Source organism: Zootoca vivipara, chromosome 2 (genome assembly GCF_963506605.1).
Source record: "Zootoca vivipara chromosome 2, rZooViv1.1, whole genome shotgun sequence".
Lineage (NCBI taxonomy): Eukaryota > Metazoa > Chordata > Lepidosauria > Squamata > Lacertidae > Zootoca > Zootoca vivipara.
This window is the reverse complement of record NC_083277.1, coordinates 116,866,654-116,891,444: the sequence shown is the minus strand read 5'-3', so window position 1 is coordinate 116,891,444 and position 24,791 is coordinate 116,866,654. Positions and strand designations below refer to the sequence as shown.

The 24,791-nt window shown below is 43.7% G+C and overlaps 1 protein-coding gene across 1 annotated transcript in view; it reads left to right on the top strand.

Annotated features, from left to right (window-relative positions):
• Nucleotides 1–23,746, top strand: part of LOC118077351 (keratin, type II cytoskeletal 5-like) — a 39,928-nt gene extending 16,182 nt beyond the window's left edge. The window contains exons 9-19 of the mRNA XM_060272109.1: nucleotides 1,762–1,827; nucleotides 1,936–2,013; nucleotides 6,366–6,865; nucleotides 8,344–8,558; nucleotides 10,830–10,890; nucleotides 11,447–11,542; nucleotides 15,169–15,333; nucleotides 17,107–17,232; nucleotides 19,494–19,714; nucleotides 20,758–20,789; nucleotides 22,453–23,746. Coding sequence (XP_060128092.1) covers nucleotides 1,762–1,827; nucleotides 1,936–2,013; nucleotides 6,366–6,865; nucleotides 8,344–8,558; nucleotides 10,830–10,890; nucleotides 11,447–11,542; nucleotides 15,169–15,333; nucleotides 17,107–17,232; nucleotides 19,494–19,714; nucleotides 20,758–20,789; nucleotides 22,453–22,778 — 1,886 coding nt within the window. The 3' untranslated portion in view covers nucleotides 22,779–23,746. The remainder of the gene's footprint in view (nucleotides 1–1,761; nucleotides 1,828–1,935; nucleotides 2,014–6,365; nucleotides 6,866–8,343; nucleotides 8,559–10,829; nucleotides 10,891–11,446; nucleotides 11,543–15,168; nucleotides 15,334–17,106; nucleotides 17,233–19,493; nucleotides 19,715–20,757; nucleotides 20,790–22,452) is intronic.
• The last annotated feature ends 1,045 nt before the right edge of the window (nucleotides 23,747–24,791 follow it).

Below are 24,791 nucleotides of genomic sequence, written 5' to 3'. Positions count from 1 at the left end.
ACAACCTCATTTCCCTGTATCATAATTTGGTGAGCTTTCATTAAAGATGAGATAAAATCTTACTTTCAATGAGATTTGATTAAAAAACCTCATGCACAAAATGATTTTAAAAAAATTATTTATCAGTTTTTTGACCATTGAACCCAAGCTTTAGAGCAGGGGCCCCCAAACTACGGCCCCCGGGCCGGATGCGGCCCAATCGGCCTTCCAATCCGGCCCGCGACGACCCCCGCCGCCCGCTGCCGCCGCCCGCTCTCACGGCGCGCGGCGCAGCGACAATCTAAAAAACCGGCAAAAAAATCGCCGAAAATCCTTTGTGCGCATGCGTATGGGCCTCTCCCGACCCGGAAGAGGTCATTTCTGGTGCACTTCCGGGTCGGGGGAGGCCCATACGCATGCGCACAAGCGATTTTCGGCGATTTTTTCCCCGCCCGTGTGCGTGTGCGCATGCGCACGGGCGCGCACTCCCCCGCCCTCCGGCCCGCTGCACGCGCACTCCCCTGCCCTCCGGCCCACCGCGCGGTAAGTCTGGGGACCCCTGCTTTAGAGTCACATATATACAACATTATACAAGGAAGCTTTTTTTAGCTGCAGTAACAGTATAGACGCCGCTAGAGGACGATGTTTTGCTACCTCTCCTGTAGGTTCTTTTCCCACCATTGGTCTGCTGGCTGAGTTTTGAGGTCCCAAAAAGGGGCTTTTACCTTGCGCAGGTGTGACATTTGTATACCCTATGTTGCTAAGAACACTCCCCATTGTGTAATGTGGTGTTGTGTCCAAATTTGATACGAAATATATATAGAATTGTTACTACAATTTTATGAAATGGTAAAACGGCATACAATTTTTTAAAAAACGGTTTGTGCGTAACCTTTTTTAATATTTCAATGGAATATACCTCATTTTAGTCATTAATAGGCAAAAGTTCATCCATTTGTGCTACAGGAAATAATTTTTGAGGGGAAAAAAATGAAAAAGTCATCACCCTAATGTGCAAGCTTGAAACACAGCTATCCTTCAAAATTCACGTATGTTGGGTGAAAACGTGCCTTTAAATGCAATGAGGGAGAATTATATACCAAAATGCATATGGAAACTGTTTGCAAAAATGTGTATACAGTGGTACCTCTACTTAAAAATAACTCTACTTACGAATTTTTCTACTTACAAATGGAGCTCCATCCGCCATCTTGGATGTGGTTTAGATAGGATTTTTTCTACTTACGATTTTTTAGATAGGGTTGCGAATTTTTTCTCCCAATGCATTCCTATGGGATTCAACTTACAATTTTTTTCGACTTACAAATGTGTGTTCAGAACGCATTAAATTCGTAAGTAGAGGTACCACTGTAATGGGCTCTAAAACACTGGTGAATTTCCAGAACTTTTCAAAATAGTCGTACCTTGGAAGTCAAACACCTTGCGAGTCGAACATTTTGGCTCCTGAACACCGCAAACCCAGAAGTGATTGTTCTGGTTTGCAAACCTTCTTTGGAACCCGAATGTCCACCACAGCTTCCGATTGGCTGCAGGAGCTTCCTGCAGCCAATTGGAAGTCGCGCCTTGGTTTCCAAACGTTTTGGAAGTCGAATGGACTTCCAGAACGGATTCCATTCAACTTCCAAGGTATGACTGCATGTGCAAACTGGTGTGGAAATTGAACTTATTATTAGAAACATGAATAACTGGGGCGGGGAAATGGAATTGTCCAGTTTGTCAACCCCATGGGCGCCTAATAAACTTTCCCCTTTTCCCCCACAGCTGTTGTCAGTTCCAGTGCAGGTGGTGGAGGAGGAGGAGGTGGCGGCCTTGGAGGAGGATTTGGCGGTCTTGGTGGAGGAGGAGGCGGATTTGGCGGTCTTGGTCTCGGTCTTGGAGGAGGAGGAGGCGGCGGTGGATTTAGCGGTCTTGGTCTTAGTCTTGGAGGAGGAGGAGGGGGATTTGGTGGTCTGGGCTTTGGGGGAGGTGGCATGGGAAGTGGACTTGGCTTTGGTGGAGGAGGAGGTGGAGGCAGTGGGTTCAGCTCAGGAGGTGGCAATTTCAGCTCCGGGAGTGGAAAAGGCACCGGGGGAGGAAGCAGCTCTGGTGTGAAAATTATATCTAAAACTTCCACCAGTCAAAAGAGCATCAAGAGCTAAAGGCTAAAGAATCCCCAACAACCTGAGCAAGGCAAGAAAATGAACACATACAGTGGTACCTTGGTTTACAACCATAATCCGTTCCGGAGGTCCAGTTGTAAACCAAAACAGGTTGTAACCCAAGGCGTGCTTTCAACAATGGGGCCTCCCCCAAAAAAGGGGTTGTAATCCAAAACGGTTGCAAACCAAGGTACCACTGTTCTCCCCCCCCCCCCATTTCCTGCCAGCATTGGTGTAAGTCTTACCAATCACCATGAATGAATTGTTCTAAAAGAGCAGCCCTGAATCTGATCCACCACCACCCCAACTCACACAAACTCACCCATTTTGAGCTAAACTGTTATATAAAAAGAATAAATATGCAGAACATTGCTTAAAAGGTCAGATGCGTGTATTTGAAAAACTGTCTGATGTTAGGGAACTTGCACTGTATAACAAACACTGTACATGTCTGGGTCCTCATGAATGCAAATGAATGTATGTGCATGAAGTTTTCAGCTATGGCAATGTATCAAAATTGCAAATGGATTCGTCTAAACCTATTCTGATGCCATGAAAATCAGAAGCAGGAATAACACTTAGAAACAATAAAACAACTTATCAAATATCAATGTATTCGCTCTCTCTTTCAGGGTAGTGGGGAGGAACAAATAGGACGTGCCAAAATGTACTGTCGTTTTGTTGTTGTTGTTGTTTGTTGTTGTTTTAAAAAAGCAGATTCAAATGTACAGTGGTACCTCTACTTACGAATAACTCTACTTACGAATGTTTCTACTTACGAATGGAGCTCCGTCCGCCATCTTGGATGTGGTTTAGATAGGATTTTTTCTACTTACGGATTTTTAGATAGGGTTGCTTCTACTTACGATTTTTTTCTCCCAGTGCATTCCTATGGGATTCGACTTACATTTTTTTTTTGACTTACAAATGTGCATTCGGAACTTATTAAATTCGTAAGTAGAGGTACCACTGTACAGTGAATGCATGCATGGGTCAAAAATGAATCCAACTTTAAATAATGTTTTCAACATTTGCGTTGACACCTTCCACAAGGACTAAGGAATGGCTCAGAGTGGTGGGAGTGTGCCAGGATCACCCAAGGAGTAATGCTCTCCCAAACTTGTACACTTCCAGGATTACAGTACAGGCTTGCCCATGCAGCTGAAACAGATTTATTCTAAATAATACAAACAGCAATCAAACATATCCTCCTTCAATGAGCCTCGGGTGTGAATGACTCATGTTATTGATGGTGTGCAGGGACAGGAATGCCTGGAAACAGAACGAATTGTGCAAACATCAGATTTTTCTGATTGCTGTGCGAAATGGAATTGGCCCTTGATTCAGGTTCTGTCAAGTCTCTTGATAGTCTGGAAAAAAAGAAAAGGAGGCGGGGAGGAACTGAACCGAAAACACCACCCTAATCTTGGAAAAGTTTCCAGCAATGGGACAATGCTGGTGCCCTTCAGCTGTTCAGTCTGGATACGATCTCTGGGCTTGTACCATACAGGTCTGACTGTGCAAGCTCCTATTCCCATGCTGTGACTCTGCCAATCCTAGTCATGCTGTGCAGTCGTCAGCTCTGTATGTAGCGACAATGAAAGCAAGGATTGTCTGCTTGAAACATGCTGACCCTATGAGTTACAAGCTGCTCTGCCTCTTGGATAGAGCAGAATTGCTTCCATTGGGCTCCATGGTGGTTCCCCATGCAGATGTTGACCAGGTAGAGACTTGCTTAGCATTCTTGTGGCCACATAAACCACAATGAAGCCCAGTTGAACAGAATAAAAAAGGAAGCATTAAGTTCAACTAACACAAGATCAAGCTGTCAAATTGCTCGGTTATTGGTATACATCCATAAGTGGATTTCCCCCACTTTCAAATATTCTACTCTCTTAAAGGATGAGAAAGCCAAGGTCAAAAATTCCCCTTGAGCAAGGATGCACATGAAGTGCTTTCTCACGGCTAATAGCTTGCACTTAGTGACCTCTACACTGCAATTTCCTAACCACTGATTCTGAAACCTTGCCTCTAAAGCGACTTTGTAGTAATTGGTTTAAGAATTACATGTACTGTATAGTTATAGATTTAAGAACCCAACCCCACCATTTGCTCTGATGCTTAATTCTTAAAACATACTTAAAATTGAGATTTTCTACTGACCTCAAACCATTACACATATTTTGGAAACATAATTTCTAAAATGCAAGAAAATTGAGTAACAAATACAACTGTATTTAATGTGTAATGTTGACCTGAAATGGGGGTGGGAGATTTCAAACTGAACATTTTTGTGCAGATTGTTTTGTTGTTCTTGTTAATAATTTTTCTTCTAAAAAATAAGAGACAGTGTTGGATAGTGGTTAGAGTGTTGGATTAGGACCTGGGAAGACAGGTTTCAAATCGCCAAACAGCTGCAAAGCTCACTGCATGACTTTGGGCAACTCACTGTTTCTCTGCCTGACCTAGAGAGGAGTGTGGTCGGGATGAAATGGGGAATCTGGCAGAGCCACATATGCCACCTTGAGCTCCTTGGAGGAAAAATAAAATACTGAAATGTTACAAAATACAAGAAACTATAACAACATAAAGTAAGGCACTTTGGGAAAGCAGATGTTGGTGGTCTCAATTTGCTTTTAATTCCTCCCCTCCCTCTCTGCTTGCTTCTCCACCTAAAGTCAGAGAAGAACTGATACTTTAACAAGAGGAAAGACAGAATAAGTAGGATCTATTTGTATCAGCATATCTTGGTTGCTGCCTCCAGTGATTTGGAATTTTCAGTGATGGGGTGTTGTCTGGGTGGTAGTTTAATGCCAGGGAGGGGAGCTCTGTAGACAACCAGTCTTACACAAATCGTTTGCACTGACTCTGCTCTTAAGCCCCCTTCCTGTCTTAAAATGCTGTATGCCTGAGCAAAAAGCAATGTTAGAATTCGCTTGGTTTTCCGCTCTCGGGAAATCTTCCAGACCAGCGTTAAGGAGCTGCTCAGCTTACAAACATCTTTGAATTATAATGCAAAGATCTATAGCCGCATGTGAAAGTTCCTCTGCCGTTACAGTACAACAGTTGAGGCTTTAAGGCTGCAATCCTAAATATGCTCACAAGGGACTTATGTCCCATTGAACACAATGGGACCTACTTCTATGTGAGTGAGCATGCATCACTGTTAAGCAAGGGGCAATCCGGTGGATGGCTTCAGAGAAAGGATAACCTCATTCAAGCATCTGCTTAGCCTTGACATTTGGGTAGTTTATCTTTGTCTAAGGAGCAAAGCTCACTGGCAAGGCATGTCCATTGCCTGCAGGACATCTCTAGTTTAGTCCTTGGATCCCCAGGAAAGGATTTCATTCGACAGGGTTGGGTAAGACCCCATAAAGAGGATGCCAGTCAGAGAAGTCAGGATTGAGCTAAATAGACCACAGCTGTAATTCAATTGCCAGGCAGCCGCAGTCTACTTCACAGAGTTCACGGTGCTGAAAAACTACATTCCTACATCAAAGCTCCGTTGTCAGTACAATGTTGTTTCAAATGACAAATCATTTATGCACCTCCACCTCCACCTCCAAAAAAGCCAAAAGAGGGAACAGGAGACCACCTTTGCAGGCAGGCAGTTGCTTAAAGTTTGCTCCCATCTCACTGAAAACCATAAGACGACTCCTGATGGAGTCATGAAATTCACATGGCTACACTTTGCGGTGATCTGTATCTTACAGTGTGGTCTATATCTGCCCTTGTGCAAACAGGCTCTGTTGGAGAAGGAGGCGGGTGGCAATTGTGGTTAGTATTTTCCACAATTATTCTTATTTCCCTTTTCTTTTCTTTCTTTTCTTTTAACGAGACGCATAACTAAAAATTAAAAGGGGGAAACGTCTATCGTTTCATTGCAAACAAGTGCCTCCTCCCTCCCCGCAATTCCATACTACTGCCTTAAGTAGGTGTGTTTTAATGAGACAAGTTGCTGCAAGGCATATCAAGATGATGAGTAGATCAGGTTGCCTGAGATCCCGTGCCAGGTTATTTCCCAAGCAGATAAAAGGGGAGGTCTCTGGCTCCTCTATATCAGAGGGGTTCCGTCTTCTCCATCCTCTGCTCTTCCCCTGCAGCTCTGCTTCTAGTCAGAACCCTTTCCTCGCATTTTCTCTCTGAAAGAAACCATCATGAGTTTCACATCTTTTCGTTCATCCTCCGGAGGGGCAAGAAGAGGCTTTAGCTCTGGCTCTGCAATAGTTGGCGGCGGCGGTGGTGGTGGTGGAAGATCGGGGTTCAGCTCCTATTCTGTTGCTCGGGTTGGAGGAGCAAGAGCTGGAGGAGGTGGCGGCGGCGGCCTTGGAGTCGGTGGATTTGGCAGCCGAAGTCTGTACAACCTGGGTGGAAGCAAGCGCATCTCTTACGGTGCCGGCATGGGGGGCTTCCAACCTGGTTTCGTTAGTGGCGCTGGTGGGGGAGCTGGGTTTGGTTATGGTGTTGGTGGCGGTGGCGGCTTTGGTTTTGGCGGGCCTGGGATGGGAGGTGCCGGTGGTTTTATGGTAGGTTCTCCAGGGTTTGGTGGAAGAGGTGGCCCAGGGTTTCCAGTTTGCCCACCTGGTGGCATCCAAGAGGTGACCGTCAACCAGCACCTCCTACAACCCCTCAACCTTGAGATTGACCCAGAGATCCAAAGAGTCCGCACACATGAGAGGGAACAGATCAAGACACTCAACAACAAGTTTGCCTCCTTTATTGACAAGGTAAGTACCAGAATTAATACCTTATTGATACTTCTTAACCACTAAGGCACTAAGTTGCAGGTCACCAAATCAGGCCAACAACACAATGGCTCTTTAAGATGGTCTAGATCAGAGGTAGTCAATGAGTTAGCCTCTAGACTTTGTTGACTTCCAAATCCTATCAGGCTCAGCCAGAATGGCCAATGGCCAGGGATGATGGAAGTGGCAGTCTAATGGCAAAACGAGGGGCCACTGATTCCTTGTCTCGGATCTAAAACCTGCAAAAGAAGGAAAAGGTTGCTGTTCCATGAGGCTGTGTAGGAGTATGTTTAAGAGTGATTAAGCATTCTAATTCTTCCTAGAGACATTGTGTGCATGCAATTGTTGAGTAGATTCATTGTTAATGGCTGGGATGGCCAGCCACGCATTTCCTGCCATACTGTCTGTGCGGATACTGGCTGAGTGAAAAAAAAAAAACCTCTCCAAGGAAAATAGAGAAGTTCCCAATCATGGAGAAGCTGACCATCTCTAGTCTCCAAAACCAGTAGTGGGGAAATGCAACATGAGTGAAGTAGTCTAACTCTGGAAGCCTTTGATTGCTTCTGAACCATCTGTCACAGAGGCTTGCTTTTGGCATCCGTTTCACAGTCAGCTCCTCAGTTGTTGGAGCTGAGCATGCTCTCCATGTATGGTTCTGTTAATACTTAGAACAATGTGACAAATCTCTTTTGCAAGATGGCAGTGTGATGCCATTGAGGTTAGAGTGCAGCTGGTTAGAGTTTTTTTGGTGTATAACAAGATCTAAATGTGATAAAGGAAATCTAATACCCTATTATTATTATTATTATTATTATTATTATTATTATTATTATTATTATTTAAAGGCATGCCAATAAATATGCATATAAAAAGTACACAATTTTTTACATTACTTGGAGCATCAACTCCTCCCTCATGATTCTAGGTCTATATTCTCTGGAGTGACTCTTGATTGGTTGGTTGATATTAGTGCTTGCTTGCTGAGTAGCTGGTAGTAGTAGCAAAGTGTCTAAGCAGAGGTTGCCAGTCATTCCTGCCAGTTTTCACCATCCTTACCTGATTTTCTTGATCCCCTGTCCTCTCCTTGCTCTTTCTCCTTTTTATCCCTCATAATTCCTTCTGTTCTCTGTCGTACCATTCTGGCACATTAGGGAGCAACATAAGCAAAAGAGAGCTTCCTGGCCAAAGGAGCTTACCATCTAAACTTAAACACTGAGGTGAAAGAGACAAATGGGGAGAGGAGAGGACAAAAAGGGACAGATGTGAGGAGATGCATTTAGGCTTCCGTTTCAGCTGGGGGACAAGGACTAAGGGGTTAAGGCAACATCTTCATTGAACAAGGGTGGGTCTTCACTTGTTATCTCCATCTATCTCACTGGACAGCTCATCCTTTTCTGTCCAGCAGATTTGTGGATTGCCTACATACGCACCACCAATGCCTTTGCCATTCCATCTTGCAGGTCCGATTCCTGGAACAGCAAAATAAAGTCCTTGAAACCAAATGGGACCTCTTACAGCAGCAGGGGACAACTGTTCGACAAACAAGAATTGAACCCATGTTTGAGAGTTATATCAACAACCTCAGGAGGCAGCTTGATTCTATTTTGAATGAACGGGGAAGACTGGACTCAGAGCTGAGGAACATGCAAGACATGGTGGAAGACTTCAAGAACAAGTAAGAACCTGTCTTTTCCAATTCACATAAATAGGAATATTCCGTCTAACCTCCGTACAGAGAGATAAGGGTAACATTTACTGCTAGGGGTTTGGCCCAGGCCTATGCATTTGTTAACCCTGGAGTTGATCCCATTAAGTTCAATGGGTCTAACTCCCAAGTAAGTGTGGATAGGGCTGCAGCCTTAGATATGGTAAGAATCTGAATGCTCTTATAGGCTAGCACCTTCTATTGGTCACTGGTCAAGCACACTGGTGAAAATCCCTGTGCACGTCCATGGAGTCCTTTGATCTGGAGTAACCTGTTTTGTGGCAAGCAAAGTCACTCCTTTTCTTTCTGGGAGCCTTGGAGAACTAAACTTTACCTTCCTTGAACATGCAAATAGAAGTGCATGTTTATTCAGGTTGACTGAGTAGTATATGGCTCTGTAAGTTATTTCCACATGCTTCCTTTTGTTTGACTAAACAACTGTTCTTGAATCTGTATAAACTTTCGTTGGCTAAGGCTTGGCAGAATTCATGGGTGAGGCTAAGGCTACATTCCCCACTCCCATTTACCTGGAAGGCAAACTAAATGACCAAAGATATGTCATCAGAGCATTCTAAGGATGAACCTGCGAGATGCAAATCCTTCCTGTCTTTCTTTTGTTCAAGTCGGCTCCACCCTGCCCAGCCAAAGGGTTCACTTGGCCCTAAGTCATGAAGTTTCGTAAAAGGGATGCCTCTAACACAGAACCACAGTTCCTCTTGCCACACCTAGTTAAGCAATCAGAGATTCCATTAAACTGTACAGTGAATTAGCATCACATCATTGATGCCGTGGCACAGAGGTCTTTTCTTTCAACAGGGGCATCTACTGCCTTTCAGAGCCATTTTACAAATTTAATGGGAGCAAGTCAGTATATATGCTCAGCTGGGGTCACCAGCCAATCCCTGGCTCTCAGTGATATGTTTCCAGACATGTGGCTGTTTTATTAACATATTAGATTTTTAAAAAAACATTTTTAAAGGGGGAAATTAGATGTATGCCAAAAACGTGTAAGGTGCATGAAACAGCCTTTCAGTATTGCTTAAGGAGTGAATGTGTGCCTCCTCAGAAAAGCGTTTGCAGAACAAATTGCTTTGTATCTCCCTAAGTAGTCTAGCCAAGCCAAAACTCAGGATGGTTGAGACATTCTTGCATTTGCATGGGAAACCTACTTAATTCACACTTCTAGAACCAACATGCAAACTGAAACACAGCCGCCTGTCAAATTTTGCACTTCTCTGAATTTCACATTGCAGTTTTCTACCAAACTATGCATGTATTAGGGAGAAATGTGCATAATGACAAAAGTAATCGTGAAAATAGCATACCAAGATGCATTATACTCTGGAAAGTTGCTTGCAAAAATGTGTACATTAAAATTGAATACAAAAATGTGTTCATTAAAATTTGCTTTAAAGTGCATACAGATTTTCATGACAATTCTTTTTAATGCAAATTGCTGTGGAAGATATGGAATACTGTATTTAGGATTGGAAAAATGAGGAACCTTTAGAACAGAATTTGACTAATTCACCCACCCCTCTGTGTAACTGGGTGGGGCAAGTAGCAAGATGGCTTGGGGGTTGAAATTGCTCAGAGAGTTGAGTACTGCCATTTTTGTCTACTCCTGCACATTGAACTACAGTTCCCAGGTTTCCCTGTGGGAGGATTGCTAAACCAATTTAAATCTATAGCGCAGGCTTTCCCTTCAAGTGCTTGGAGAATTTTCTGTTTTCATATTTGGCTTGACATTTAAACACTGTTGCTAATCCATCCTGCAAGAAGGGTCAATGAATGCGTATCCAGCAGTTAAAGGAGGAGGGTGGATCCTGACAGCCTGAATGTAACACATCCATTGCAGGCACACATTTCTTCCACTAGCTCTCTGCAGTAGTGTAGAAAAGAGCACAATAAGAAAAGCATGAGAGAGGCCATCAGGAGACAACTGCAGCTGGACATTAAAAGCATGATCCTGGTAATCTATCGACATGCTGTGGAAGTCCTCCAAGGAGAACTCCATGCACTGTGCAGATGGTGCTTCTGCAAGGGTTAATAACCTGGTTGTGTTGAGCTTCAATGAGATAATTTGGCAGCCAATCACTTTGAACCAAATGCCTTGGTGAAGTGTGAACTCTGAATAGAATGGATTGCTCTTGACCTCCTCATGCTTTCTTTCTGCTAGCTATGCTAGGTTCTCATCCTGAAATGTACTGGTGCTACCTTTGCTCTCTGTTGCCCCAACAGATATGAAGATGAAATCAACAAGCGTACCGGTGCAGAGAATGAATTCGTGGTGCTGAAGAAGGTACATTTTTATTTTATCATTACAATATCTTAAGCAACATGGTGCAATGATAGGGAACCTATGGTTCTCCAAACGTTGTAGTCAACATCCTTGGCCATTGGCTGGAACTGGTGGGAGTTGGATTCCAACAACATCTGGAGGGCCACAAGTTCACCATCCATGGTCCTGAATAATGACCAGCTGCTCTGTGCTGAGTCAAAGTGTTGGTTCTCTTCTAACACACAACTTCCAGGCTTGATTGACAGATCTTTGCTATGACATAGTACCAAAGAGCCTTCACCTCCAGAGGTTGATGGTGACAGAACTTGGACAATTTCTACATTTAATAATGCTATTCTGCTGTGGCCTTCAGCAACTGCTCAATGCCCATGTTGTCCAGCCAAACTTAATTTTAAAAAATGAGGGGCAACGTTCAATGTCTGCAATATTGGATTCTTCATGAGATTAAACAAAACTTGCCTGATTTGCTGCATTGTTTCAAAAGATGCTTCTTCTAAATAGCTCTTATTCTCCCCATCCCTCAAAAATTACTGATGTTTCTCATGTTTTTTTGCAGGATGTTGATGGTGCCTATATGAACAAGATTGAGCTCGGTAGCAAAGCAGATTCTCTGAATGACGAAATTCTGTTCCTGAAAAACCTGTTTGAGATGGTAAGCACCAGAAAAAAATCCCCTTCTAGAATTGAAATGAACTTCCTAGCCAGTCCAAGCCATTGAAGCATCTTGTCCAATACTTGCTTCTCCAACTGGCGGTATGTCTGCCAGGTGCTTTCCAGGTCCTGCCAGTTGGAGATACCAGGAACTGAACTGGGGACCTTCTGCATGGAAGGCCTGTGCTCTACCCCTGTGCTATCCTCCCTCCACAAAACATAGAAGCACTGAGCCAGTAGGTGCTGGGAACTTCAAGCAGAATTCTGGCTTCTCTAATTTGTATGCATCCTCAAGCAGGCAGGAACAATATTGGAAAGCTGGAATTACGGAAAAGTTCACTGGAAACAGACACATTTTCAAACTGTGTGTGTGTGTGTGTGTGTGTGTGTGTGTGTGGTGTGTGTAGAGACATGTTTTATTGTAGCTCAGGCAGATGAAGGTATATATATAAATATGATCATAGGGCTAGGAAGCTGTTCCACTAGTTGCAGCAGAACATTTTAGAAGGAAAATGAATTCAGATTTGGACCTTCATCTTGAAACTACATTTCCCTTTCAACAACAGCAACAAAACCATTCTAAGTTAACATTACCTCTTTACACAACATAAAGAGGGCCATCTAAAAAACAAAATGCTAATGGAAAAGCAAAAGGAGGGTATGGGAGGGAACTCCTGAGACATGCAAATCACATGGGTTTGTTGAAGCTTGTATAAACGCATCACTCATTTAGATACTCCACTGTGGAAGATTTCATGTTGCATTTTCTGCTGGGAACGTTACATTTCTCAAGGAGGTTTTGGGGATTATTATTTTTTTTTGTCCCCACCTATCTTTGCTGATGCATTTGAATAGATTTTAAAGCAAGCAGAGACTTAACTTGGCATCAATTATCACATCTTGTGCAATGTATGAATACTTTCCTCCAGCTCTTACTGGAACAAGACAGGGAGCTGTATTTGAATAACGCTTCTCCCTTGGGGAAAGTGTCTAGTCTGGGCTTGATGTTTGCAAGCCTTGGAAAATCCACCTCTGCTCTTGGCTCAAGATCCAAGTCATATTAATCACTTTGATTAGGAAACTTTTTTTAATTTTTTTAAAACTGAAGCTTATTCAATGCAATTTGAGTTCAGCTCCCGGCAGTTCGGAAGGAAGATGATAATGATAATGGTGGTTATAATAAACTGATAAGCCACACATTAGAATTCAGCAGTGGTGATACAAAACCACAAGTTTTTTTCTATCCCCATTTAACCTCCACTGTCAGAAGTTGCATGTCTCTGGAGGGCATTCTTTTTATTCTTCTTTATTAAGTTTCCATACTGCTCTCCATCTCAGGATCACAGTTTACAATATAAAAACACAATATAAAACACAAAAATACATAGCACAGTAACAAACAAAAGCAATGCCCCTACCCCCAGTATTATTATTTATTACTGGGAATTATGGGTGGTAAGAGTGATGTTGTACTGAGATGCATTTTGCAGGCTTCCTATAGGTATCTGGTTGGCCACTGTGAGAACAGGATGCTGGAATAGGTGGGCCTTTAAAAATTGGGCCTGATCCAGCGGGGCTCTTCTTATGTTCTTAGCCTTTAGAAAGAGCAAACAGAAATAGTACTTTGGCTTGTCCTGTCTGTTCTGTGTGTGTCAATGTATAGCCGAGCTGAGGATCAGACTGCAATTTTCAAAACATACCAGTGTTCCTCACAAAATAAGACACCGTCTTATATTTATTCTTCCTCCAAAAACCACACCACGGCTTATTTTCAGGGGATGTCTTTTTTTTTGGTTAAGCTTTTTTATTTTTTACCGGTATTAAGCTTTCAGAGAGTTTTGCTGGGTCGGGGCTCCGTGCGGCGCGCGCTGCTGCCCTTGCCAGGTCCTGCTCAGTCGGGGCTTGGCGCAGCGCACACTGTGCCGAGCCCCGACTGAGCGGGACCCAGCAAGGGCAGCAGCACATGCCGTGCCGAGTCCCGACCCAGCGGGACCCGGCAAAGACAGCAGCGTGCGCCGCGCCGAGTCCCGACCCAGCGGAACCCAGGAGAGACCCGTGTGCTGCTGACCTTGCCGGGTCCCGCTCAGTCGGGACTCGGCGAGGTGCGTGCTGCAGAAGCACCATGCAGACCTGCTCCCACCACTAACAATACCCCAGTACGTCTTATTTTTGGGGTATGTCTTATATTTTATTGCCTCCAGAAAATCGTGCCATGGCTTATTTTATAGGCGCGTCTTATTTTGTGAGAAACATGGTATATGGAAGGTTTATGTCTCAAAAGGGGAAGATTTGGTAACTGCAGAGTTATTTCATTCATGCTGCAGTTCAAAGTGTCAAAATTCAAGCAAAGTGGGGGACAGTGATGCAGTTTGGTAATTTTAGACTTTCTGTGCTGAGTGGCGTTATTGGGAGTGAGTCCTCTAGACAGTGGTGTGTAAGATGGTCTTGCTATATTTGGGGTCCTCCGGCACATTCTGGCGAGTGGGACCCCAGGTATCTGTCCCTGCACTGACTATGCCATTGGGCAAAAAAAAATCTTCCAGAGTTTCCAGTTTTTCATGTGCACTTTGGTCACCATCAAAACAACAGCTTCCTTACAGGAGGCCAGCTTTTTCATAAACCAAAGTTTTCATAATACTGTGTTAGTAGAACTGGCACGTTGTCCTGTTTAGTTTGCACCCATGTCTGAAAGAATGCGAAAGTGTTTGGTCCTGATGCCACAGACAATTTGTTATGTTTAAGCATTGGTGGTACCGGCTGGAGATGCCGATCAAAAAGCAGTTGGTTCATTGGGCTTTGATGAGCATCACAATGTTACAGGGGTTGAAGATGCATATACGGTATATATATATCTGCACTGGCTATCCACATAAAAAATGGGTTCAATGTGGGGATCTCCTTGCTCAGTCAGTACAATTACCTAGATAAAGGTAAAGGTAAAGGGACCCCTGACCATTAGGTCCAGTCGTGATCGACTCTGGGGTTGCGCGCTCATCTCGCATTATTGGCCGAGGGAGCCGGCATATAGCTTCCAGGTCATATGGCCAGCATGACAAAGCCACTTCTGGCAAACCAGAGCAGCACACGGAAACGCCGTTTACCTTCCCGCTGTAGCGGTTCCTATTTATCTACTTACACTTTGACGTGCTTTCAAACTGCTAGGTGGGCAGGAGCTGGGACCGAGCAACGGGAGCTCACCCTGTCGCAGGGATTCAAACGGCCGATCTTCTGATCGGCAAGCCCTCGGCTCTGTGGTTTAGACCAGTGGTCCTCAACCTTGGGCCTCCAGATGTTTTGAGACTAGGCTCAGTGGTTTAACCCACAGCGCCACCTGGGTCAGTCAGTACAATTACCTAGATAACAACCATGTTAAGTAGGCAATTTACTAAATACATTTATATTGCCTTCTTTCAATACATTCCAGAATGCAACAAAATCCACCATAGGGAACACTGGAGGGTGAAAAGTAGAAGCCATTCAAATCAGAGTATAAATGAACATGTTTGCAAAAAGAAATTCAGGCTTGGAGGATTTACAGAAGGTTTTTTATTTTCTACATTCAAAACTGTCATGTTCCATTGCTTCATACAATCAGACACATTTATTTATTTATTTAAATCTTTGCAGGAACTAGCTAATATGCAGCAGCAGGTATCAGATACCTCTGTTGTGCTGTCAATGGACAACAACAGAAGCCTGGACTTGAACAGCATCATTGCTGAAGTCAAGGCGCAGTATGAAGACATTGCCAACAGGAGCCGAACCGAGGCTGAAAGCTGGTATCAAAGCAAGGTGAGTGGCCACTCAAGGACTAGGAGTTACCGCTAAGCTAAGCAAGTTTTTGATAAAGGAACATTCCAAAATGGCATCACCCAACTGCAAGCTAAAGCAGTACATGGATAGTCAATGTTGCTGTTGTTAGACTCCAGCTCTCACCAGCCCCAGTGGCATGGTCAAAGATCAGGGATGATGGGAGTTGGAGACTACAACACCTAGAGGACACCACACTGGTGACACCTGGTCTGCCACCTCAGCCAGATTTTACCTCCTAACTCATTGACATGATAAACCAGACAGGCTGGAAATACTCAGAGATGCTCTTGGGTTCAACTTAAAGTCAAATTTGAAGCAAATGTGAAGCGTCTTCCTCAGGAGATACATCAGTCAGATGCTCTAAGGAACTTCAAAAGATTTGCAACATGTATACTGTATATTCGCAACACTTAAAAGAAGTGTCAAAGGCTAGGAGAGTGAAACGGTTGAGATTGGGGTGGAAATGTGCCCCCCTTTGTTGTCCTGCTGCTGAACAAGCCAAGCTAGAAATAAATAGCTGGAATTATAAACCACGGCAACACAGATACAAAAAGCAAATAGGAACTTGAATGTATCTTGACAGTCTAGGCAGAGCAAAGTAAAAGGTGTGGCAATGAGATTCCATTCCTAAAGTATTAATGGAAAGGAGACCTGAATGAAGAGTGGCTTAGCAAATAAAACTTAGCAAATCCTCCCCCGTAACATCTTGGCAGCTTTCTTCCTCTGTGGTTGAGCTGGCCCTACTATTAAGTAGGCAGCTGCCTCAGGCAGCAGATTCTGAGTGTCATTGAAATGGAGCAAGTTACTTCGTTTATTAAAAAATTTTTTTTTACTAGAAGAGGAGAAGAACCATTTAGATTTTCCACTTCAGAATTCAAAATATCTCTGGCCAGCCCTACTCCTAAATGGCAAGCGGATCTCTTGTTTGTAGAGGGCAGGTTGAGGTTCATCCACCAGCCCTATCATAGGTGCAGCTTCATCCAGAAGTAATGCTTGACTGATACATCTGGCCTGGTGACTCTGCAGGCCTCCTGCAAAAGCTGAGCCCTCACTTCTCAGATTTGCTTTTCAAAACTGTGTCATTTGATGCAAGACAGAGATGTATGGAACACCCTGAGATTGCTAGCTAATTCCCTTTCTCAGTTGTGGCTGCCTCAAAGGGTTAGCAAAAGACATAGGTAAAGGTAAAGGGACCCCTGACCATTAAGTCCAGTCGTGGGCGACTCTGGGGTTGCAGGGCTCATCTCGCTTTACAGGCCGAGGGAGCCGGTGTACAGCTTCCAGGCCATGTGGCCAGCATGACTAAGCCGCTTCTGGCGAACCAGAGCAGCACACGGAAATGCCGTTTACCTCCCCGCCTGAGCAGTACCTATTTATCTACTTGCACTTTGACGTGCTTTCGAACTGCTAGGTTGCCAGGAGCTGGGACCAAGCAACAGGAGCTCACCCTGTCGCAGGGATTCGAACGGCCGACCTTCTGATCGGCAAACCCTCGGCTCTGTGGTTTAGACCACAGCGCCACCCGCGTTCCAGCAAAAGACATATGCAATGACAATTGATCACACTGAAACCTTACGACTCTTATTTATCTATCATCTGAAAGTCAGTGTCCCAGCCTCCCTCAATCTGGTGCTCCTTTTGGGGCTACATTTAGTTCCTGCTCCCACCTGATTTCCCAGCTGTGTTGTGGGGGCGACAACCATATATAATGGATAGGATTCTAATCCTTCCTCCTTTTCCTCTGAATATTAGTATGAAGAGCTACAGGTCTCTGCCGGACGCCACGGTGATGACCTTCGCAACACCAAGCAAGAAATTTCTGAGCTTAACCGGATGATCCAGAGGCTGCGAAGTGAAATTGATGCCTTGAAGAAACAGGTACAATCTTTTTATGTTTGGCATGCAGGGCAGACCAGTAGCTGCTTCTGTTTCACAGAATAGTAATTGTGTAGCTGCTAACTCACTTTGGGCAAACCAAGTCTCCCTCATCAAGGTCATACCAGGGCAAGCACAAGACAGGGCACTAGCCAAGGTGAGCCCAATGTGGCAGTGAAGGCACTCTCCCAGGCCACCTCTCCCAGAATGTCTTGCTCTGAGAAAGAAGCTCCTTCCCTTCCTCAGAGTGCAGTTGAGTGGCGAAGGATGGGGAGGTACGCTGTCGCTGCATTAGCAGTGGCAAAACAAGAAAGGCAAGCAAAGTGGGTACAGAAGCAGCAGGCAAGGAATGGAAATAGGGTCTGGGAGTACTAATTTGCCCGGCTCCTTCTCCTCCTCTGAAACTGGCTTTAGAAATGGTGTTGGTTGCTATTGTTGGTGCTGTTTGTAACAGAGGTTTAATCATCACTATCAGTCCGTTTCACTGTGCTGATAGATATCATGGATAATAATACAGCTCTCATTGCACAAATGCTACAGGGAGTCTATGCAAGAGAGTGGAACAAACCATAAATTAGTTGTTTTACAGTATCTCCCAGGCATTGCCAAGGCGAGGAGGAATCTCCTCCTCCACATTTCCCTAGGTACCACACAGGTAGACAGTGTACTGAAAGAGTCCACACCCTACAAAGTTCACAATAGGTGTGTGTTGATATATTTCCTTTATTGTCAAGAAAAGAAAAGAAAACCTAATTATTATTTATATTGATCACTTGCCTTTTAACCCACTCTTAGGGGATGGGCACTGCAAAGCAAAAAAAAAGGAACAACAGCACACAAAAAACCATATGTAAATATGTATAAATATATATAAATGCACAGAAGACATGGGGTATAGATATTTGAAAATGCTTACAATCTGAGCATTGCTTTTGGAATTACTGCAGGTATGCACATGGAGGCATGCATGTGGGGAGCGGGGAATTAATACAGTGTATAGTGGAGGCTGTGCTGAAGCATCATATTTCTTACATGCAAAAAGTTGCACTCAGCCTCACTGCTTGGGGACAGATCTGCCCTCATCAAATGTAGGTTTATTTCTAGCACTGCAGAAAATGGGCAAAATGAACAACAACACCCCCACACACACACACATGCTCGGGTGCTTGATAAGGCACCCCTAGCATGTGTCTACAATGAGTCAATCTAGTTATTATTATGGTTTTAGATCTACACCTTTTCACCAGTATCTTGGTAGGAGATGCAATTGTGCACGCAGTGTCCATACCTCTTGGTTACCTCTGCAGGTAGCACAAGCTGCACGGAGCATCTTGTTGCATGTGAGCATGGCCATTTCAGGGCTTGCATCAGAATTCATTGTCCATTGGACTTTCCTGGGATTACTCATGAATCATTAAGGGCTGGAAGGAGCATTTCCCCTAAAACATCAATTGTAACAGTTTTCATGCAGAAGTCGTCCCGTCCCCGTCCCCCCGTCCCCCAGCCACACACACAGCAACCATTCCGAAAGTGCTCCCCAGGAGCTGCAGTCAAACTTTATTTGTAAAGCACTCCATGGATTCCATTAGTCCCATTGGCAGATTTGGTGAAAGAAAACATCCAGATCTTTGATTGCACAAATCCTCCGCTTTAATCCTTGCACAACATTGGCTATTGGCTGGAATATCTGGAGCCACTGTTCCTGCTTTGTCCTGATTGATGCAGGAGAATCAAAAACTTTAGAAGCTAACTGGGTGAAGCAATTTTCTTCTGGTGCAGGGAAGAGGGAAGATTGGACCATAGTGATAATGCCCAGAAGTTGCAATTATTATTTATTGGTGATGGTCCCAAAAACTGTCCAGACATTGCAGTTACTTATTATTAAAGGTAAAGGGACCCCTGACCATTAGGTCCAGTTGAGGACGACTCTGGGGTTGCAGCGCTCTATAGGCCGAGGGAGCCGGCGTTTGTCCACATACAGTTTTTCCAGGTCATGTGGCCAGCATGACTAAGCCGCTTCTGGCGAAACCAGAGCAGCGCATGGAAGCGCCGTTTACCTTCCCGCTGGAGTGGTACCTATTTTTCTACTTGCACTTTGATGTGCTTTTGAACTGCTAGGTTGGCAGGAGCAAGGACCGAGCAACGGGAGCTCACCCCATTGCAGGGATTCGAACCGCCAACCTTCCGATTGGCAAGCCCTAGATTCTATGGTTTAGACCACAGCGCCACCCATATCATTAATAAATAAATCTCCTTGTATGCAGTGTGCCAATCTACAGGCTGCCATTGCTGAAGCTGAGGACCGTGGGGAGCTCGCCCTCAAGGATGCCAGGCATAAACTGAATGAGTTGGAGGAATGCCTGCAAAGAACGAAGCAGGACCTGGCTCGGCAGCTCAAGGAGTACCAGGAGCTGATGAATGTCAAACTGGCCCTGGACATTGAAATCGCCACCTACAGGAAGCTGCTAGAAGGAGAGGAAATCAGGTAGGCCGGCAGCAGCAACAAATCTCTAGCAAAAATGCCCTTGATGGTTATCTCCCCCTTTTAATAGAATCCGTCGATATTCATTTTAAATTTCTCCAAAGAGAACATTCTGAGATCATCTCAATTCTAGGCAAAAAATCACACCCTGAAGCTAAAAGACGGTACTGATGGATTTGCTTGTAGTGCCAGTAAGGTTCTTGGCAATCCAACCTCAATATCATGTCCTTGTGCAGTTGTGTTTAGGCACTTAGTCGGGGCTACCCTCAGCATTTGTTGGAATGTGATGGGGAAAGAATACTTGTACAGTATAGCAAGGAAGTATAACAGCCTATGATCCTTTGAAAGATTTTGGACTGTAGCTCTCATACCCCCTGATCATTGCTCATGCTAGCTGGGGAGGATGGGAATTGGAGTTCAGTTACATTTGAAGAGCCACAGATCCCCTTTGCCTGGTTTAAGGAGACATTTGCCTTTTCCAGCGGGGCCATCTGGTCCCATCATTATATATGCAATAACCACTGTTTGGTTTAACTGTAGCTCTTTGCGAAGGTCTTTTGAGAATGTTGGTGGGTGACTTTCTCTTACTGTGATTATTGTGGGGGTTACGCTCCTGTTGCCTATTTTATTGTTACTTTTAATCTCTCTCTCTCTCTCTCTTTCAAAACTGATGACTGCTTGCTTTAAATTACCTGTCCTTAGCTGCTTAGAATAGAGGGAAAGCAAATAAATGCTTAATCAATCAATAAATCAATCAATTAAACATACAGAATTGTGCACATATGCATTCCTAAAGCAATTGGCAATATGACCAAAAAAAGGAGAATGAGCTGACTTTTCTATGGAGGGGTTTGTTTGTTTTTTGTCTTTGTTTTTTTAAAAAAAGAGCTGTGTGAATATGCACTTTTAAGGAACAGATGACTCCTCAAGAGTTCTACCTTCACAATAGCTCCTTGATTAGATTAATATGTGGGACCTAGTTTACTACAAGCTGAGTAATCCACCGAATTAATTATACCAATTATGTCCTCCTTTCATCTTCCTAGGTTGTCTGAAGGCCCTGGAAATGTGAGCTACTGTAAGTACCATCTCTGTTTCTGGATTTGCTTTCTGTTTTTGTGTATTTACAGTACTTACTTCGCCAAACCTTTAATAGGCATTACAAATATAGGCCATCATAAAACATCCCTATATAAAATTTTAAAATATATACCAATAAACAGCCATGTAAAAATATGTAATGAGGGATTTTCATTGGAATTTCTTCCCGCAAAATAGTGCCATTCACCACTCTATGAGATACTGTTGATAAAAACTCAGCCACCATTGCAGTTAATTCCGAGTTAATATCAGACAGATAGAATCTGATATTTTCCTTGTGCCGTGATGTTAGACACCCAAAACAGCACACATTTGCATAGCCGGTTGCACCATGGACAGTAGAAAAGACTGTGTTCTACTGTATCTGGCACATTCAAAGAACATCTGCAATGTCTGTCGTTTCTGGGGATGTTTAAATATCTGCCCTTGACAAAAGCTGAGGGGAAAACATTCAGTTGGGCTAACATAGAAGGCTCTGCTTTGGACTGGAATTATTAATTTTGAAATACAAGTGACCCTGTTATCTGTTGTACTTAAACCATAGAACTTGGGGAGCAAATTTCATTTCCAGCTGACTTGATGTTTTGTTTTTCCATGTCCCGTAATCTGATTTGAATATTACGATAAATATATTGCTCACTTGAATTATACAAGAGTTCCAAGTCAATACCAATGAATCTGATTTTGCTATGTAAGAGTTGGAACCACCTGGATTTCTAAGAGTCCTTAAATAAGTCAGAAAGCAGACTCAAAGGTTGCCAATGGCAACACAACCAGTATTTTATAGTGCTACCGGTAGCCCACAACCAATATTCCATCGTGTGTATACCTAGTTCTGCACACATCATCTTATACTTGATTGAACTTGGGAGCCCCAGGAGGAGGAGGAGGAGGAGGAGAAGGATGCTTAATTTATTGTTTATACTCCGCCCATCTGTCAGGGTTTCCCCAGCCACTCTGGGCAGCTTCCAACAAAATATTAAAAATAAATTAAAACTTCAGTCATTAAAAACTTCCCTAAAGAGGATACGTCTCAAGAAACTTGAGTGTATCTTATCTAAATCACTATTATCTGCTTGTATCCATATTGGGATCCAAAAGAGTAGCTGGGACGACACTTTAGCTTGAAAAATTTGAATAGCAGGTGGTATAAATTGGTTACCATTCTGAAAATAAAAGTGAGCTACAGTGGTACCTCTACTTACGAATTTAATGCGTTCCGAACGCACATTTGTAAGTTGAAAAAAATTGCAAGTCGAATCCCGTAGGAATGCATTGGGAGAAAAAATTCATAAGTCGAAGCAACCCTATCTAAAAATTCGTAAGTAGAAAAAATCCTATCTAAACCTCATCCAAGATGGCGGACGGAGCTCCGTTCGTAAGTGGAAACGTTCGTAAGTAGAGTTATAAGTAGAGGTACCACTGTACTGGTTTTTGTTTGCTTAAGGCAGTGTTTCTCAAACTGGGGTCCCCAGCTGTTGTTGGACTGCAACTCCCATCATCCCTGGCCACTGGTCCTGCTTGCTGGGGGTGATGGAGATCCAAGTTTGAGAAATATAGGTTCAACGAGATTCTATTGAAATCATGGCTCTTTCAAAGAGACACAAGGAACTTAACTTTCCGTTGTTAATATTTTCCAGCTGTGGTCAGCAGCACCACAACCTCTGGCTACGGCGGCGGAAGTGGCCTTGCGTTAGGAGGAGGACACGGTGGCGGCATGGGAGGAGGCTTTGGACTCGGAGGAGGTGGTGGCTATGCAGTTGGAGGTGGTGGAAGCGGCTTCGGCGGTGGCAGCGGGTTCGGCGGCGGCAGTGGCTTCGGCGGCGGCAGCGGGTTCGGCGGCGGAGCCAGTATGGGTAGCAGCTACAGTTCTGGCGGGGGCCGTGTCTCCTCAAGTGCAGGAGGAGGAAGCTCCAGTGTGAAAATTGTATCAAAAACCACTTCGAGCAAGAAAAGTGTCTATTAAAAGTGTTAACTCACCACAACCACCACCACTTCTGAAATGGCAATGAGCGTTGCCACCTGCAAATCGAAGCTCTTCAGCCCACTGTGTAAATAGCTCAGCAAAGCTCTTCCCCTCTGATACTGTCACATTTTCCATTTGAGTTTGCCTGCAATGTGGATCCAGACATTTGCACCCTGATCCAGCACTGCTGACTCAGATCGCAGATTTTTGCACCTGGATTAGCTGCAGCCAGTGGGCAGTGAGCTCCTGTGCTGACAAATCAAGTGAGCCATCCGTAGAGCTCTTTAAACAAACATCTCAAAATTCTCTACTAAGCAACAGGGTCTCACTGTTCAGTGATTGCATGATTTCTCCTAGGTGTGTGTAAAAAAAGGGAATACCATTTTAGAAAAGTTCGTGCAGTAGATGGTTAACCTTAAATACATCCTTAGGTCCCTTGAATGGCAATCGGATTTAAGCTTGTACTTAAAGTTAAGTTCTTGGTTGAATTAACAGCTTTCAGTGCTATGCTTAATAGACAGCTAACATCAAAGCTTATGGGAACTTCCAGGTAGATAGGCAGCACGAATCAGCCTGCACACACTGTTTGGGCATGTTCTTTGTAATTTCTTTGGGCATGTTCTTTGTAATTTTCTCCTGTTTGGGCATGTTCTTTGTAATTTCAAATGGAGACAGTGGAAAGCCGTAGACCCGTAAAGTCATCAGATCTTGCCAAAAGGAAATAGTTTTGAGACACCAGTGATAAGATCTTGTTCTCACCCTGTGTTGTAACATGCACGGAGCTTATTTTTTAACAGCAAAATCGTATTTGGTGCCTTCTTTGAAGTGAAATCAAAATTGGAAAACGTGATTGCTTATTCTGCTGCTGCTGTTTTATGAACTGTAACACTGAATTCTAATGCTTGATTCTAATGGCTATGGACCCATGCATGGCTGCATGACAAATAAAGAGCAACTGTCATTTTTAAGCCTGCTGTTCTTGTCGTCTTCTTTTCCTACACACACACACACAGCCCCACAGGTGTTATGTGCATTGCCAGTCTGCTAAAACTGTTTCCACAATTCACACTGGTCTTTCTCTGGAATTCAGACATCCTTTTTCAGTCTTTTTGAGTCATTTCACTAGTCCCCAGGCTGGATGAGGGCATGAGCTTATGAAGTTGCCTTGTTCTTAATTAGACCATTGGACCATATGGTGCCGTATTGTCGACGCTGGCTAGCAGCAGCTCTCTGGAGCCTTGAGAAGCAGGTGGCTTCTACTTGGAAATGCCAGTGAATGAACCTAGGGCCTCCTACATGAAAAGCATGTGCTCTGTCCTCCCTACATAATGGTGGGTTTAATCTGAGATGCTCAGTCATGGAGACATGGGTATAAATTTAAGGGTAGTAAAGGGAGCGTCTCACCTCTCGTCTTCAGGTCTCAGGGCCACACCATACATTTACAATGCAGATTTAAGGCACACAGCTTTCCCCAAAAAATCATGGGAACCGTAGTTTATTAAGGGTGCTGGGAATTCTAATTGTGTGAAGGCTAAACTACACTCTCCAAGATTACTTGGGGAAAGCCATGCTCTTTGAAAAAGTGACTTCAGACCACATGAAATTATTTTCTGAAAGCACCAATACACATTGCCATATGCATCACTGTAGAGTATAATGGAACTTACATATGAGGTGTTTATAGCAAAATGCAAACACTCTTCTTCTTCTTTTATATTTTTTATTATTTTATATACATTTTCCAAACAAAACATAACATCTTCTCTTATCTTATACAACATTTTGGCTATAAGCCTAGGACTTCCATCAATGACGTCTAATTTTCAGTCTTCATCACTTAGCCTTGCATTTCATTGTTTTCACTATTACAGTACTTTTAATAGTCCATAGCTTACAATCAATCTCATAAATTTTCCCTGCAATATTTCATATAATTCTCCTTACAAAACTTCTTGCAGTCCTACAAGTGTAGTTAATTGGTTTTCAAATAGTTTGCATATTTACTCCCATTTT